Genomic DNA, 16,492 nt, shown 5'->3' with positions numbered 1-16,492 from the left:
AAAAGTAATACCTTATAATAAGTTTGAACTTTGCGGGGAACTAGCTGAAATGGGTTCCTGCTTGAAGTCTACTCGTTTGAATGACCTATTTGCATTCTCCTCCAGTGGGTATGGAGGGGAAGAATTGTTAGGTATTCCATATCCCACCGTCAATCTAGAAGCCCACCAAAGTTGAAGCCGCAAATTTAGAAGCCCACCAGCTTATTTTGTTGACGGAGAAGGAAATTGGCTACTCTCATTGTCCTATAAATATGAGATTGCGTTTGTTTGAAATGTAATCGGTTGGACCAAACCAAGATCAACCAGTGAGGAGAGAAAAGTTAGAGTGAAATTATTGTCATCTGTTTCTTCCTTTTTGTGAGAAAAATTACTTCTTGTAATTATTGTTCTCAAATTGATTAGTGGATTGTTGCTTTGCAACCATCTATTGGCCTTAAAAATTTGGTGTCTTTTGTGTGTGTTTGTTTTGGCTGGAGCTTTAAATCCCTTTACACTTCCGGTAATTTACTTTTTGTAGCTTTCAATTTCAAAAAGCTACATCAAAAACCTTTTGACAAGCATCGTATTGCTGGCAACCTGATTTTGGCCTTGGCTGCTTATCTGGGGCATGGAGAGATCAAGATGTATGCAGTGTTATCTCTGCGCTTGGAGAGACTGCTTTCTTGATTTGATTATCTGACCTATGGGTTGAGTAGAGGAAGAAATTAAGTAGGAAAAACAGAGATATGTTAAACAAGTTGTCCACGATTTGTTTATCCTAAATTGTGTTTGGTCCGAATGAGAGATGGCTTGGGAAACAGCGAGTGAGTCAGTGCAAGCAGAGAACATTGCAGACATTTTTCTCCAACTTCTGTAGTGTTTGCATGAAATGTGTTAGAAAAATATTAGCGTGCTAGATATTAAATAAGGGTAGTGTAAATAAAGAGGAATTGGTCCTTTCTCTTGCCCAAGCTAGAGCATACAACAAATCAAACAAGTATTCTAGAGAAAGGCTATATATGCTTTCTTTGAGTTTTATCCATTCAGGATTGTTTCTTTTTTGCAGGTTTTGTAATTCTGGTAGACGATATATAATATATATTGCTTGCCCTCTATCATTTCCATATATAGTGCTTTTGAGCATGATCTAGCAACCAATTCAGGAAGACTTTTCTTTCTAATTTTCCCACAGAAAAGTGAAGCACAAGAGAAAGTGGTATGAAAACAAAAGCTCAAATGGAAGAGTACACATAACTGCTCATTGTAATCATTGCGAATTATTGGTTCATGAAGGAAAAAAATAGCACATGCTTTATTGGAGCAAAAAGGAAACTGAGATGTAAAGACTGATGGTGCTTGAAAGTGATTATTTGATGCTTATAGGCACTGCAAGGCCAAAGTCAGCCTCCCAAAGCAAAAACTTTCCCTCGACAAAATCATAGTAGCCTCCCCTCAGTGCTAGAGTTCCATTTGCCACCCCGTCTCGCACGTATGGATAACTTAATAAGTTCGTGAGCGACATATCCACAGCCTCCTGCACAAACATTTTACACAAATGTGTCAGCCTCATTCCGTTTGCTAGCATAGAATTTTGCAAGGTCCTCTCAAAGAAAATGCTCAACTGGGTAGAGGAAATCCTAATGCAATTTCATCTTTTTACGTTTTCTCATTTAGTTATTCAATTTGCAGCTTTTGATTTCAAGCTACAACATGAAAGCAGTTTCAGTGTAGACAATTTCAAGAAAATATAAGAGCGGGGACTTACTACCTTTTCACAATGCTTGCATTGCTCCTCGAAAGGTAAATTTCCATATTCTTCCATCACTTTGGCTTTGGCAGGTAAACCGATTTTGACCCAGTCATCTATGAAGTCACTGCACATTAAATTGGGTCGATGAGAAGAGGAAGAAGAAGATCATTAACTAGATAAAACAGAAATATGCTGCACAAGTTTATTCCCTGTCCAACTCTCCCTCATTTTATGACGAAGTGTCAGAATATTGTTTTATTAATTTAAATATTGTGACTGCTAAAAAGAGAAAACTATCGTTTCCTCAAGAATTAATTTTGCTCTTTACTTCTGATAACAATTATCTATAAATCAATCTTTGTTAGGGAATGCTATGACATTCACAAGCTACATTTATGTAAAAACCCCTACTTCTGATGTGGCCCAACATCTGGAAGAGACATGAGCTGCTTTATCCCACCGCATCGACTGTGGCCGATGACCAGGATGTTCTCCACCTACAAAATGTCTCATTGTAAAGCCGTTGGAAGATCCTTCAAGTTGTGTGTGAGACACTGAGAAAAATATTTTTTAGCAGAAAATTAAAGGTGAAATGTAAGTATACCTTAAGTTCAGCAACAGCATACTCAATGATTGCACCAACTCCAGAGTACCTTAGCTGCAGCAGAAAACCCACATCATTTACTAGTACTGTGTCATCATTTAAGATGACTCATAAATATTGATGAAAGTTTCTTTGGTTCAAAATGAGTAAATAGGAATAGTGATGGTTTGGAAAACCTGGTTAAATGCAGGGACCAAGTTAGCGATGTTTCGGGCCATGAAGGCCTCCCCCGGCTGGAAGTCCAGGATGTTAGATGGGCTCACTCGAGAATCAGAACATGCGAACACCAGGAACTGTGCCATAAGTTTCCAAGATAGCACAAACATGGTCAGAGTTCAGACTATAAATTACATTATGCATTCTGGCCCAATCATGGAGACAGTAATCAGCATTACCTTGGGATGCTGTCCTTGTGCAAGTTCATGGTAGTATTCTGGGTACTTGCTGCAAAATCATTTCAGTCCCCAAACAATATGGGAAACCATTTCAGCCAAATGGCAAAAAAGTAGAAATCACCAAACATTAGATTAATTCAAGAAAGGACCATTTATTTGGTTCTATAGATTCATTTTATTGTCGCAACAATTATAAGGAGATCATTCGCATTTTCTCTATTAAATGTGAGTCAAGTACAAAACATACTCAAATTTGTGGGTCTTGAAGTGAAGAAAGCCCTTTATTATCCTCTGGACGACAGGATCACATGAAGGATCGGTCCTTTGCAGCTCGATTATCAGCTTCTTGATTTTTTCTGTAGCTACATCTTCCAAGCTTTCCTTCTCACTGCACCCCAATTAGGCATCCGTACTCAGTCTAATTGAACATGTATGTAATTTACTGTAAAACTTTAATTTCAAGCATGGTTATTTTTGGGGCTACTCCGAGCCTCAGCAGAATGCTCCACTGTTTACCAGTTTTGTTATGTTTCTTATAAATTTAAAAAGAGAATCCAGCTAACTAGCTAGCAGGATACCTGAGAAGTCTCTTCAGTCCTTCAATGGCCTCCTCACATGAATTCTTAGGCATAGCAATGCCAGCTTCCTGTAAATTAAATTCAGCAAATCAAAAATTAAATTACAGGAGGAGGACATATTAGCTCTTTTTCAAAAAAGGAAATTGTATAAATCTCCACCCAAGAATTCCAAATTGTAATATACATATATATATATATGACCCATTTTGTTATACTGTATATATGATGACTTATGTACAAAATCATCATATTGACACAAATGAAAACCATTTACCAAACATGGACTAACCATTTGCACAAATCGATACTTAAAAATATCAAAGCAAATCAGCTGACTGAATAATCAATCAGTCTCAATTGCAATTACAAACTGCAAATGAAATCAAAGCTTATCTTGAATGACATGCTCTTGCTGGGTTATCCTATTTATAGGCCTAGCATGGTTATGCATTATTGAACAAAACAGGCCAGTTTCCGTGGATGATAAAAATATTGATCACAAGGAAAACGCCCATACAATTTTCTGAATGTAAAACAATGACTTGGAGAACAAAATCGTGTCCTGATTGGAGTGTGAAGACAGAAAGTAATAAAGAATTCAATGGCATTGCTCTACCTGTTTCTGATTTTTTTATCTTAGAAGTCTGCAAAACATGCCTGTGTCGCTTGCTAATTTTTCCTCTACACGTCTCTGTCATTTCAATGTTTAAAATATGTAGAATAGGCGCTGTGATGATTCATTTTGACTAACAATATTTTCTTTAGAGTGTTTTTCCTGTTTTGAATATGAAAATGTACGTACAGTAATCACTCTATAACCTTCATTCTTTGAATATTGTTATTGCAAAGAGTCTTCTTGGGTCCTGCCTTTCACTGATAAGCTGCACCTATATTGTTTTGGTAAGTAGGACTAAACCTTTGTTCCTGATGTGAACTTTGGTTCATTATGTACGTGGGAATAGAATGAAATGAAATAAAATTAATCTTCTCATTATATTTCTCTATTTAACTTCTCATTCCGTTCTATTCTGGTATACCAGACATTGGGTCAGAATTATTATTTTATAGGTTAGTCTGCTCGAAGCACATCTTTCCTCGGATGTCTTGGTTCCATATGAGGAGGCCTAATTCCTCAATCAAACTTTTATTTTAAGTAGTTATGCTAACTTTCTTAGAGATAACTATTACAAATACTCGTAACTAAGTTAGCAAACAAAAGAAACAAAAATGAGAAATCAAAAAACAATCAATGCATAAAACACGCAAATTTACAAGATTCAGCAATTTGCCTACATCCTTCAAATAAAATTAAGTTACTAATTTCACTATGTAGCAATAATTACAAAGGAGAAAGCCCTAATCTCTTTCCTCAATCTCCTCGTGTTCAACTGTACTCATTTCCAATTTCTCGTGTAACCATAGATAAATGTTGCACCCCAATACTGTCCATAATTAAAATTAAGCAGCTCCCACCCACCCACTGACCCAAGTCAAGCCCTCCGCCCCTTCGCCCTCCCTTCTAAATCCTATTCTTTTTCTCTAGGTTATTACTAGGGACTATATCGTAATTTTGATTGTATTTTGATTTCAAAGGGTTAAATCTCTCTTCTTTGGCTCCTCCAGTCCTCCTTCAATTCAAGACCACAAAAAACTAAATGAAATTTTTTTTTTTTATTTCCCTCTCCTGGATTTCCTTGTATAGTCCCCATCTTCTTCAATAAGTTCTCTTTTACCTTTCAAAAAAATTAGTTAAGACTGAATATTTGTTTAAATATGATTAATTTTCCAAAAAAAAAAAGTCAATATTAAAATTTGATTCTTGATTTGTAAGTTTATCTCTAAATTATTTTTTACTTTTTTCTTGTTGCTAGTTTCTTGTGCCCTTATTGAAATCAGGAAAATATTAGGGAAAGGAAAGGAAAATTTGAAACAATCCACTTTTTTATGTTTGATTATCAAGGAAAGTGAGAAGAAAAATTAAAAAAATATATATATACTAAATCAATAAAATAAAATCTTAATTTTGCATATAATTAGCATTTGAATTTTCTAAATTTTTAATCATATTAAAATATAATTTTATTTTTAATAGTATTTGACAAAGAGAGAAAATATAGTGGAGAAAAAGATTGTTTCTTATTTTTATTCCCTTTCTTTATGCCCCATTTGGAACTCTGAAAATATTAAAGAAAGGAATGGAAAATATAAAGGAATCCTCATTTTCATGTTTGGTTATCAAGGAAAATTAGAAAGAAAATATAAGCAAAAATGAGTTTCCTTTTTATTTTCCTTTCATTTTCTTTTCCCTCATAAAGTATTTGATCCGAGCGAACCCTTAATTTTCCAAACAAAATCTTTAATCCAAGTGGATCATATAAGTATCTATTTGGAAGGAGTCTCACTTTTATATCGATTATACAAATTGAAAAGAAATTTCCCTTCCAATATATATATATATATATATATATATATATATATATATATATATATATCTGCTCTTGTAACTTTGACTCTTTTAAGCATTGGAGGGATATATTTACTACTATTGAAACATTATTTTATTATTTATGGACATTGATATGGTGGATAATTTAGTTGAAAACCAAAAAAAAAAATATAATAATTATAAATATAATAAAATAGTATTAATAAATTTTGTTTAACATATTTTATCATTCCCCAAACTGTGCTGTTGCCTAAGGGGGCAGCTAACAAAACAAATTTTAAATTGCGTGTGCAACCACCTTTCTATTATTTGCATACCAAACTTTATATTAGGACAAAATAATTGTGGGGCTCAACATATCGAGTTCAATCATGGAAAAGGATTTGTGATGACACAAGTGATAAGATAGTAACAATATTTTATTGAATGATTGTGGAGAAGAAATCTACTTTATCTTAATGCAAACTCATATATATATATATATATATATAGAGAGAGAGAGAGAGAGAGAGAGAGAGAGAGAGAGAGATAGAGAGAGAGAGAGAGAGGTAGAGAATTCTCTACAATTTTTTATTGATTTAGTTCCACTATACAACTGACCTTTAATGCTTTATATACAAAAATGCTATAAAACAACTTCCTGTTAGAAGAGATATTAACAAACAACCACAGCGGAACAATTTTTCTCCCTATATGTAAGCAAATATAGTATATTTCTATTTTTATACGTGCTGAAAAATAATAAGAAAAATAATCAATCACACCAAACCACAAGAACACGAGCAATTTTTTTATGTGGAAAACTTCCCTAGTGTAAGGAAGAAAAATCACGAGACTTAATCCAGTTGAAACCTCCACTATCAATCAAATAATGGGTACACCAAGTTTTCTCTAATTTCAATTAGAGGTTACAAATATATCTCATCAAGATATCGAAAATCTTGACAAATACAAAGAGAATTTGAGAGAATATACCAAATTCGCGGTTACTGTTCATGGGAAAAAATCCCAACTCCCGAGCTCTAAACCCGATCTCCACCGTTCAGATTGTAACTCCTTGAGTCATGAATCTCTCCTCCAAATTTTAGCTCGATCGGACCACAGACGAAACAAAATCGGAGTCTTGATGAAATATGGGCAGTATGAGAAAAATCACGTTTTTCTCTCTTTCTTTTTGAGAAGTGACGGCTCTTCCCTTCTCCCCTCTCTTTTTATAACTTCCTTTAGATTTTCACACTAAAAAGGCTGGACTTTGGGCTTTCCTCCACATGGAAGGAAATAACCTAACACTTCCTAACTAACTTACTGACTCAAATACACATATATCAACACTCTCCCTCAAGATGGAGTGCATATATTTATCACTCCCATCTTGGAAAGGAAAAATGTAAATTGTGGTGAGGCCAAGGTCTTTGTTAAAAGATCTTCTAATTGATGCTTTGAATTCACCTGAAGAGTATGCAATATTCCAACTTAGATTTTTTACCTAACCAAATGGCAATCAATCTCAATATGTTTTGTTCTCTCATGAAACACTGGGTTGGTTGTTATATGTAGAGTAGCTTTGCTATCACATAAAAGCAAAGTTGGTGAAGTGTGATGAATACCAAATTCTTTAAGCAATGCAATTAATCAAGTTAATTCACATGTTGCAAAAACAAGAGCCCTGTATTTAGCTTCGACTAATAATCTTGATACAGTATTTTGTTTCTTGGATTTCTAAGAAATAAAAGAAGCACCTAAGAAAACACAAAACCCCGTAATTGATTTTCTTGTTTCAAGGCATGTTGCCCAATCTGAATCTATGAAAGCCTTCAATTGTAAGGATGAAGATGTAGGTAAAAATATATCCTACCCTAGAGTCCCTTTTAAGTACCTCAATGCCTAACATGCACCATCCAAATGAATCTGTGCTAGTTTATCCATAAACTGAGCCAAAATGTAAACAGCAAATGCCAAGTCTGGCCTTGTAATAGTAAGGTAAAGCAACCTCCCTATTAATCTTCAATAAACAGTGGGATCTTCTAATAAACCAAAATATGTATAGGTAAGATGCAAGTTGGGATCCATAGGTATTTTAGCTGGTTTATAACCAATGAAACCTAAATTAGTTAACTCTTCAAAAGCATAGTGTCTTTGGTAAACAGAAATGCCTTTAGATGTTTGAGCCACTTCCAATCCGAGGAAGTATTTTAATTCTCCAAGATATTTAATCTTAAACTCAGCATGAAGAACATTCTTGATGTCATGCATAGTTTGAATATCATTGCTTGCTATTATCACATCATCCACATAAACAAGCAAAACAAAAAATGAGCTTGTAAGGACTTTAGTCAACAAAGAGTAGTCACACTTACACTATGAAAAACCATGATTCAAAAGGCAATATGATAACTTGTGAAACTATTGGCGAGAAGCCCTATAAGGACTTAGTCAATTTACATACTCGTGTCTCCGAACCCCGTTGGAATTGGTGTATTCCCAAAAAGGGGGTGAATTGGGTATTTAAAAATTCCTCCTAGATATGGTCCAAATTCTAAGTATTACACAAACCTAGGGTCTTTATATATAGTCATAAACTCAATCAATCTCAATAGTAAAACATAAACATTCAAGTGCTGGAATTTAAAATGCAGAAATTAAAAGCAAGCACAAAAAATGTTATAAGGGTTCAGTCAACTGTGCCTACATCCCCGCCTCATCTCGCAAGTCTAAGGATTACCACTATTGCTCACTTAATGGGTGGAGTGGCACTGTTTACAACCAGATCAAATTACCAGGCTTGACCTCAACATTTACAAACTCTCCTTACGGGGCGGAGAATGCCCTACCAATCCTTACGAGCTAAATCAACACCTCCTCAGGCCACGCCTGTAATACAATCAGATAATATAAAATTTGTGTACAATCAAGATGCTTTTTACACTAAGCAGATATGTATCAATATGCACATGCAATAATCAATGAACCTCAAACAGATAAAAACTATAAGCTTAGTGCAACGATGTGTGCAACAACACTCAATCTAATGTCAATAATCAATAAATAGTAAGAGTGTATTTCCGAGCAATCTTTGAAACAATATGTCAATATCTAACAGGCACAATAAGGGTTTCAAAGATTTTCAACAAGAGTAATCAAAATATCTTTAAAAAGATTTTCACAAAATTCTAGCACAAGAGATATTTGAAAAATAAGCTTGTGAAAATAATTTTTACACAATCACAATACAAACTTTACGAGTTTTGCAACCCAAGTGCCAAGACTCACAAGCTACAAAGGTCTCCCCACACAAAGATTATTAATTAAACCTGGGGGGAAACTTTAAGGCTAAACTCTAAATCAAAAATCAATCACACAATCACAACAATGAGAGTTAGTTCAAGTGGGAAGTGTAGAATGCCTCACAATACTCTCACTCAATAAGATTTTTCAAATGAATGAGCAAAAGATGAGTATTTGGCTTTGAGTATGAAGGACTCTCAAAGAATTCAGAGGAATTTTTTCTAATCAAAATCACTAATCCCCTCTTAATTTGTGCAAATGAATATATATAGGCACACTCAAAAATATTACTGCTGGGACACAAGGGTAATTATTAAAATTATTTTTAATCAAGTTTAACTCAAATAACCCTGATTTACCCTTAATGATCTGCAGTGAATTTTGGCCAACCCAAGAGTTTGGGTCGGCCAAGCCATAGGTTTGATCACCCTAACGTACACATGAAGAAAATTAATTTTTAAAGTTTGGGTGCCTGAAAAATGGTTCGGGTAGCTGAGTCTAAGGCGATTTCCAATCTATCCGAGGTTTAGTCGCCCGGACTTAAGTTCAGTCTGCCAAACTTACACTTTTGGTTGCCCAAGCTCAAAATGAACTTGAAGTTCGGACACCTGAGGACACTAGGAAAAGTTAAGACTTGGGTTCGGTCGACCGTGGACATTTAGTTCAAAAAGGTTCGGTCGCCCAAGCCAAAGTCAACATTTTGACTTTTCACCTATTCGCTTGACCGAGGCGTGTTCAACGCACAAGTACAGTCGCCTGAAATCCTTTCAAACTTGAGATTTGGTCTAGATTTTGGTCCTAAGTTACCCCGGTTTGCATATATATTATTTGTAAGAATATGGGGACTTTTCCTACGTGATTGTGCAAAGACCTAGGGTCTATCTAAGGACTTTTTACTTAGTCCCAACAATCCGTTATCAGTCGACCGAAGGGTGATCCCTAAGGTCATTCAACGATCTTGATCTTATAGGTTCCTACATACATGATATGCATCAATTATTACAGACCGTTGGAATTTAAATAATATTACATACCTGAATTAAAAATACAAAGAAACTAAACACTTTGGGTCTTCTTTTTCTTCAAGTAAATATGTGGCATCATATGATTTTGCCAATTTGATCCTACACACAAACTCGGCAAACATTAAATATCTTGTATTTGGCATTATAAAAAACAAGATAGGACTCGAAAAGTCAACACCCCTCACTTCCATAACCTTGAGGAAAGGACTTGTATACTTCTTCATCTAAATCTCCATGGAAAAAAAAAAAAAAAAGCGTTATTGACATCTAATTGATGTATATTCCCTCCTTTTGCAGTAGCAATAGCAAGCAAGCAATGAAACTAGTGAGTTTGGAAACTGGAGAAAAAGTATCAAGAAAGTACAAACCTTCTTGTTGGGTGTACCCCTTAGCTACGAGCCTAACTTTGTATCTTTCAATGATACCATCAAACTTATATTTTGTTGACTTTTTGAGTCTGATCCCTATTTTGATGCTAACAAAGCACATGTTTCTTATGTGTGTATTTAGTATGTGAACAGGCCTTTAATTCAAACACACATGTAAGGGGAAGTAAAAGCTAGGAGGAACTTCAAGCTTATCATCATTCTGGCGTCATCTATGAAGAATGAAGAGCAAAAGACGAAGACATTCATTTTAATTTGTATTGTATTTAAGTTTTTTATTATTTGGTCTGTAATAATGCATGCATCTGCATGATATGGGTTGAATGCTTAGATTGCCATAGATTGACCTTAGGTGACCTAGCCTTTCACACAAAACCTATTTTCTTAAATACCAAAACTTATACAAAGGTTTTCAAAATTATTTTAGGTCAAAAATAGGGTCAAAATTGAGCTTCATAAGGACCTCGGTCGACCGGCCACTTACAATTCAAATCACCTTGGTCGACAAACCACACTTATGACTAGAAGTCAAACAATTGACCATGCCTTAGCCGACTGACCCTAAAGTGAACATAGCTTCCACGGTCGACCGACCAATGAAAATTGACTTTTCCACCTATCACAGCCGACCGTCCTCTAAGCTCAAAAACGCCCCAATCGACTAGCCCTTAAGAATCTATGGATAGGCCTTTGAAGGTTTTGAAAATCGCTTTGCTCAGCCAACCAGTCATTCCCACAGCCAACCGAACCAATTTCAAAATTCAAAATGGTTGTGTGTGTTTGGCAACCGACTGTGAAGGTTAGCCAACCAAACCTCTCAAGTTCCAAATTTGTTAAGTTAACCGTAATTAATTTTTAATTAAACAAATTTCAAAATTCCCTCAATGTCCCTCAACGGTCAAAATTCTTGAAAATCTATAAATATCCCATCCATAACTCAGATTAGTAACTTTGATTAGCAAATTTTTCTGTCAAATTTTTTACTTATTCAAAGTTCCCCCCAACTACTTTTTTATTGCAAAAATATTTATAGGGTAAATTTTTATGCTCTCCCAACTCTCTTTATGACTCTTTGGAAAATATTTTGAAAGAGAGCTTTCATTTTTTTTTGGGCATTTTGTTTTTCAAAAGCACTTACTCTTATTTCATTCATTCATTTCAAATTCAATCTTGAGAGTAAGATTATAATTTCTCCCACATGTTTCTTTCTTGATAAATATTTTTGGGAGAAATCTTTACATAGCTTAGGATCTTTGCATATCCATTACAAGATTTCCAAAGCTAATATTGTGTTTTCATTGCAAAAATCTTTTGAACTAAAAACCCTAGTTTCCCGTGAACTTATTTTTAACATCTTTACTTAGGAAAATATCTTGAGGGTTTAAAGATCTTTGAAAACACTCATTGCATATTTCATTTTTGAAATCAAAGATCATATAAATCTTTGATATGCTTATCATATAAATCATTTTCAAAGATTGCAAAATCATTTTGAAAAACACCCTTACTCTACTAAGCAAATTTCATATCATTAGAGAGTGTATTGTAGAACCTTAATGTGTACATTTCTGCTTGTATTTTTAGAAATATATTTTATGTACAAAAATATTTTATTGTAACAATTGGGTTCAATCCGTTAATTAAACTGGGGAGTCTCTGCCCTGTAAGGGAGACTAGTTGGGTTCAGCCCGCAATTGAACTGGATAGTCTCCGCCTCGTAAGGGAGACCAGCTTGGCTCAGCCTAGTAATCGAGTTAGGGTATTCCTCGCCCCGTAAGGAGAGGTGTGTAGGTTGGGGTCAACCATATAATGTGACCTTGGGTATTCCTCACCCAGTAAGAAGAGGAGGTTGTAAATGGTTTCTGCTCCACCCGTTAAGTGAGCAGGGTTAGTAAAATCCTTAGGAGATATGCCCAAGGTGGGGATGTAGGCTGTTTTGGCCGAATCTCGATAACAAATATCGTGTGTCTCTCTCTCCTTATCTCATTTAATTTATGTGCTTTAAATTCAGCATGTGTATGCTTGTTCATTTATAGTTATAACTACTTGCATGCACACCTTTATTTTAAATAAGAAACATGTATATGTCTGCACATATTGCTTATTCAGTTTTACATACACGACCATAATTAAAATGGGATATGATATGTGGTGAATCGGTATAAATGTTTAATTTAGGCAAAATATTTTTAAAACCCAATTCACCCCCTCCCCCTCTCGGGATCACACCAATCACATTAATTGGTATCAAAGCGAGGTTGCAATAAGCTTAACCACATTTGCAAAAAGATTGCAATGGCTCATCTATGGTGTATCCCTGTTTTGAGGGTAAACCCTTTGCAAATCATCCAATGCTTTTATTATACAGATTTTACCATTTGACTTTTGAAAATGCTTTTGTAAAATCAATTGATTGGAGATTTTGGAAAAGGTTTTTGGCAAAGTATTTCATTTCCCATTAAAAATGCTTTTTTTAAAAGTGCAAAGTTTCCCAAAACTTAATATTTTGAATGTGCATGACTTGATAGTGCACATCATTTGAATGTCATGCATATTTTATTTTTTGCCTTAGCTACTAATGTTTTTCTTTAAGTTTATGACTTGTATTAGTGCTAAGGACATTTGGGAATATTAAGAATTTTGGAAAAACCTAGAGAGAGAGAGGTATGCAACTATGAGCTTAAACGTTTAAGAATGAGTAAAATGGAAAGGTATATATCTTCCTCCTTCTACTTTATTGTTTACTTCATGTCATGATTTGTATGATGTATTTTGTGTTAAATTTTTGTATAAATCATGATAAAAATTTCTATGATAATAGCATGATATCTTTTGAGGTTTATTTGGAAGAAAATAATTATATACTTATAAGATTTTAGGATACAATACTTAGGAGGGGTATAATGCTTAAAACACTTAAATAGTGCTTTGAGGTTAAAATTTTAAATTCTAGTATACACTATTATCATACTGCGAACCCTAAGAAAATCTAACCAATATGTGAGCTTTAGTGACCATATCCAATCTAAGCTTAATATATATACATTTGATTATGATTGGTTAATATATGATAATATTGGCTATAGCATGCTTATATTAAACTATCAATTCTTAAATTAAATCTCATAAGCATGTTTATATTTATCCCACTCAAATGGACAAAAGTTTTTAATCGTTATAAGATTCTTAATGCTATATATATGTGTGTGAGTGTGCCTAAACTTAAAAATCTTAAATATAACATGATTTGTCCATCACACATATTTGGGGTGTTTAGGAAATTAATATCCTACATAACTTATAATCCTAAACTCATCATTGAACTTAAAAGATTAATCATATCCAAATGCATTCAGAAACTCATCCTCAGATTAGAAAATATTAGTTATGCCAAATATTGTTAATTAAATATAAATTTCTTTAGCTGCATAATTGAGGGGGAGCAGAGAATTTATTTTTGAACTACTAATCACTATCCATAAATTGTGAAATGTCCAAATCCTTTAATATATAGTTAATTATAATCATTACTCTAAATGCCTACAATCCATCCTTCATGTAAATGCTTAATCTCACTTGATGGATTATATCTTTGATATGAACTACTTTGAGTTGAACGCCACTATCCAATGTCTAAAAAATGAACATATTTAATGGATAGTCTATACTGATTCTCTATTGAATTGCATGCTTGTATTGAATGTCTCCTGTATGGCGGATGTAGTAATGTGAATTGCATGCTGGTAGTGGATATAGGTTCTCACATGCTTGATGTTAGAATTGGTGTATTCCCAAGAGGGGGGGGGGTGAATTGGAATTTTAAACTTTTCTCCTAGGTTGAACTAGATGTTAGCCAAATATTACAACCTAGGGTCTTTCTATGCAATTTCCTAATGCGTAGATAAAAGTCATTTGGAGATTAAACAAACGCATTATTCACACAATAACATATACGTGCGGTAAATATAAAGTGCGGAAATGTAAATGAACACACGATATGTTATCGGGGTTCGGCCAACTGTGCCTACGTCCCCACCTCTAGCTCGCAAGCCCGAGGATTCTACTAAAGGCTCACTTAAGGGTGGAGCGGCACCATTTACAACCAGGTCAAATTAACACAGGGCTGACCTCAACCTTAACCAGGTTAATTAGCGGGACTGACCTCAACCTACACGCCTTAACAGGATGACGCACCTAACTTTCCTAACTGGGTCTAAGCCAATCCGGGACTATTCCAGGGCTAGTCTCCCTCTTCAGGCCCATGCTTGAAAATACAGCAAATGTGTATTTAATCAAATGGTATAGTGATTGTGCTTTCGTGTAAAGCAGATATGTATCCAGATACGCGCAATAACATACACCATAATATGATTTAATATGTAAGCTCAGTGTGGTCTAGATAGTTCAACTTTCAAAGGTATTTTCTATCAGTGTAATGCATACGTGAGAGTGTCAAGCAAGCAATCTTTGTTTCACAATATATTCAGCCGATAAGTTCCCACAAAGATGTCAAGTCTTAGGTATTTCAATCAGTCGGTTGTCTCAAGCATGCAAGTATCAAATGAAGTATATGCTTGGTTTGCAAAAGATGTGTAGTCTTTGTATTCAGCAAAATATATATGAGTGATTGAATATTGCAACAAAGATCACTATCCCACAAACAAATATCTCTTCAAATATATTTCAAGATAAGGCACACTAGATATTTGAAAGTATTTTGAATATATTTTGCAACCAAAAACAAATACAATCTTCTCAAGATATTGCAATAAAGGTGTAACCTCAGAAGATCAAATCAAAGTCTTCTTAGGAGAGACTTATTAACAAAGTCCCCTAAGAATACTAGGGTTTAGCTCTCGTAAAAATAAAATCAATCTTACATAAAATAGGAGAGCAAACCTTTCTTAATCAAGCACTCAATCAACTTACAGAGAGTTTGAGCAATCAGTGAAGGTAAGTATGAGTGTTTGGGGCTTAAATATGAGTATTATAGGATTTGAAAATTTCAGAGAATTTCTCCTAATCAAAATGACTAATCCTTACTAATTTTCTCAAATGATCTCATATATATAGGCATATGAGAAAATATGACCGTTGAGAACCTATTGGGATTTATTAGAAAAGTTTAATGATGTTCAAAACATTTTAACCCTATTTAAAAAATATTTAACCGCGGTAAAAATAAGGGCAACCTGAGAGGTCCGGTCGACTAGAAATGTTTCGGTCGACTAAGTCTCATATGGTTCGATTGACCAAGGGAATTTTGAACTAAGGGCTCGGTCGACCAGGAGAGGGTGATTCCTTAATTTTTTGAGGTTCGGTCAACCAGGCCATTTTGAACTAGCTAGTTCGGTCGACCAGACCACTAGGATTTCTCCCGAGGACCCTCGGTCGACTAGGTAGTTGGAGTACAAAACTGATTCAGTCGACCAGATGGTCAAAATGTTGACCCTGGGAGGTTTCGATCTACCGGGGCTTTTTGAACTACCTGGTTCGGTCGACCAGGTGGTCAAAATGTTGACCATAGAGGGTTTCAATGGACCAGGGCTTTTTGAACTATTTTGGTTCGGTCGACCAGGGCCTTGGTCAATCAGTTGACCCAGGGAGGTTTTGGTCGACCAAGCCAAAATGAACTGATTTGGCTAGTCGACCAAAAATGCACCATGTGTGCATTTCGGTCCCGTTCCAAAACATACAAGCCCTATTCAAGTGCCTAACAAACATATGTGTAAATGTGTGTGTCCTAGGGTCACTTGGGGTCTAATTTGAAGACATCGAAAAAGTTCGATGTCAGTTGACCGGGTAAATCCTAAGGTCTTTCTAAGGTCATTTCTCACTCACGGTTTGTTTGAGCTTATGTATTGTCATACATGTGGTGTGTGTGAGCTTATTACAAATCAAAAGACCTATTTAATATTATAGACCAATTTCCCTACTGAATATATATATATTACAACTGAAAAACGTGTATTGGTCTTCAAGCTTTAAGCTTTGTGCCCATCTTGATCTCAACAATCTTAGTTCCTGCACAAAACCTCAAACAC

The 16,492-nt window shown here is 34.9% G+C and overlaps 1 protein-coding gene across 3 annotated transcripts; it reads right to left on the bottom strand.

The window, feature by feature from the left end:
* Positions 1–1,141: 1,141 nt before the first annotated feature.
* Positions 1,142–3,897, bottom strand: LOC131146483 (carbonic anhydrase 2-like). Of its 3 annotated transcripts, none has more exons than XM_058096115.1 (9): positions 3,596–3,897; positions 3,307–3,374; positions 2,976–3,116; positions 2,729–2,777; positions 2,510–2,626; positions 2,334–2,387; positions 2,141–2,226; positions 1,748–1,853; positions 1,142–1,513 (listed from the first exon to the last, which is right to left on the bottom strand). In XM_058096115.1, the coding sequence occupies exons 1-9, from the start codon at positions 3,596–3,598 to the stop codon at positions 1,346–1,348; spliced, it is 792 nt and encodes a 263-aa protein (XP_057952098.1). In that variant the 5' UTR covers positions 3,599–3,897; the 3' UTR covers positions 1,142–1,345. The 3 variants fall into 3 exon arrangements, with proteins under 3 accessions (XP_057952098.1, XP_057952100.1, XP_057952099.1); XM_058096117.1 differs by having other exon boundaries at positions 3,307–3,431; positions 3,522–3,706; XM_058096116.1 differs by having other exon boundaries at positions 3,307–3,431; positions 3,545–3,706.
* Positions 3,898–16,492: the final 12,595 nt, after the last annotated feature.

This window comes from Malania oleifera, chromosome 13 (assembly GCF_029873635.1).
Source record: "Malania oleifera isolate guangnan ecotype guangnan chromosome 13, ASM2987363v1, whole genome shotgun sequence".
NCBI lineage: Eukaryota > Viridiplantae > Streptophyta > Magnoliopsida > Santalales > Ximeniaceae > Malania > Malania oleifera.
Note: the sequence above shows the minus strand (reverse complement) of the source record. Positions and strands in the feature narration are given on the sequence as shown.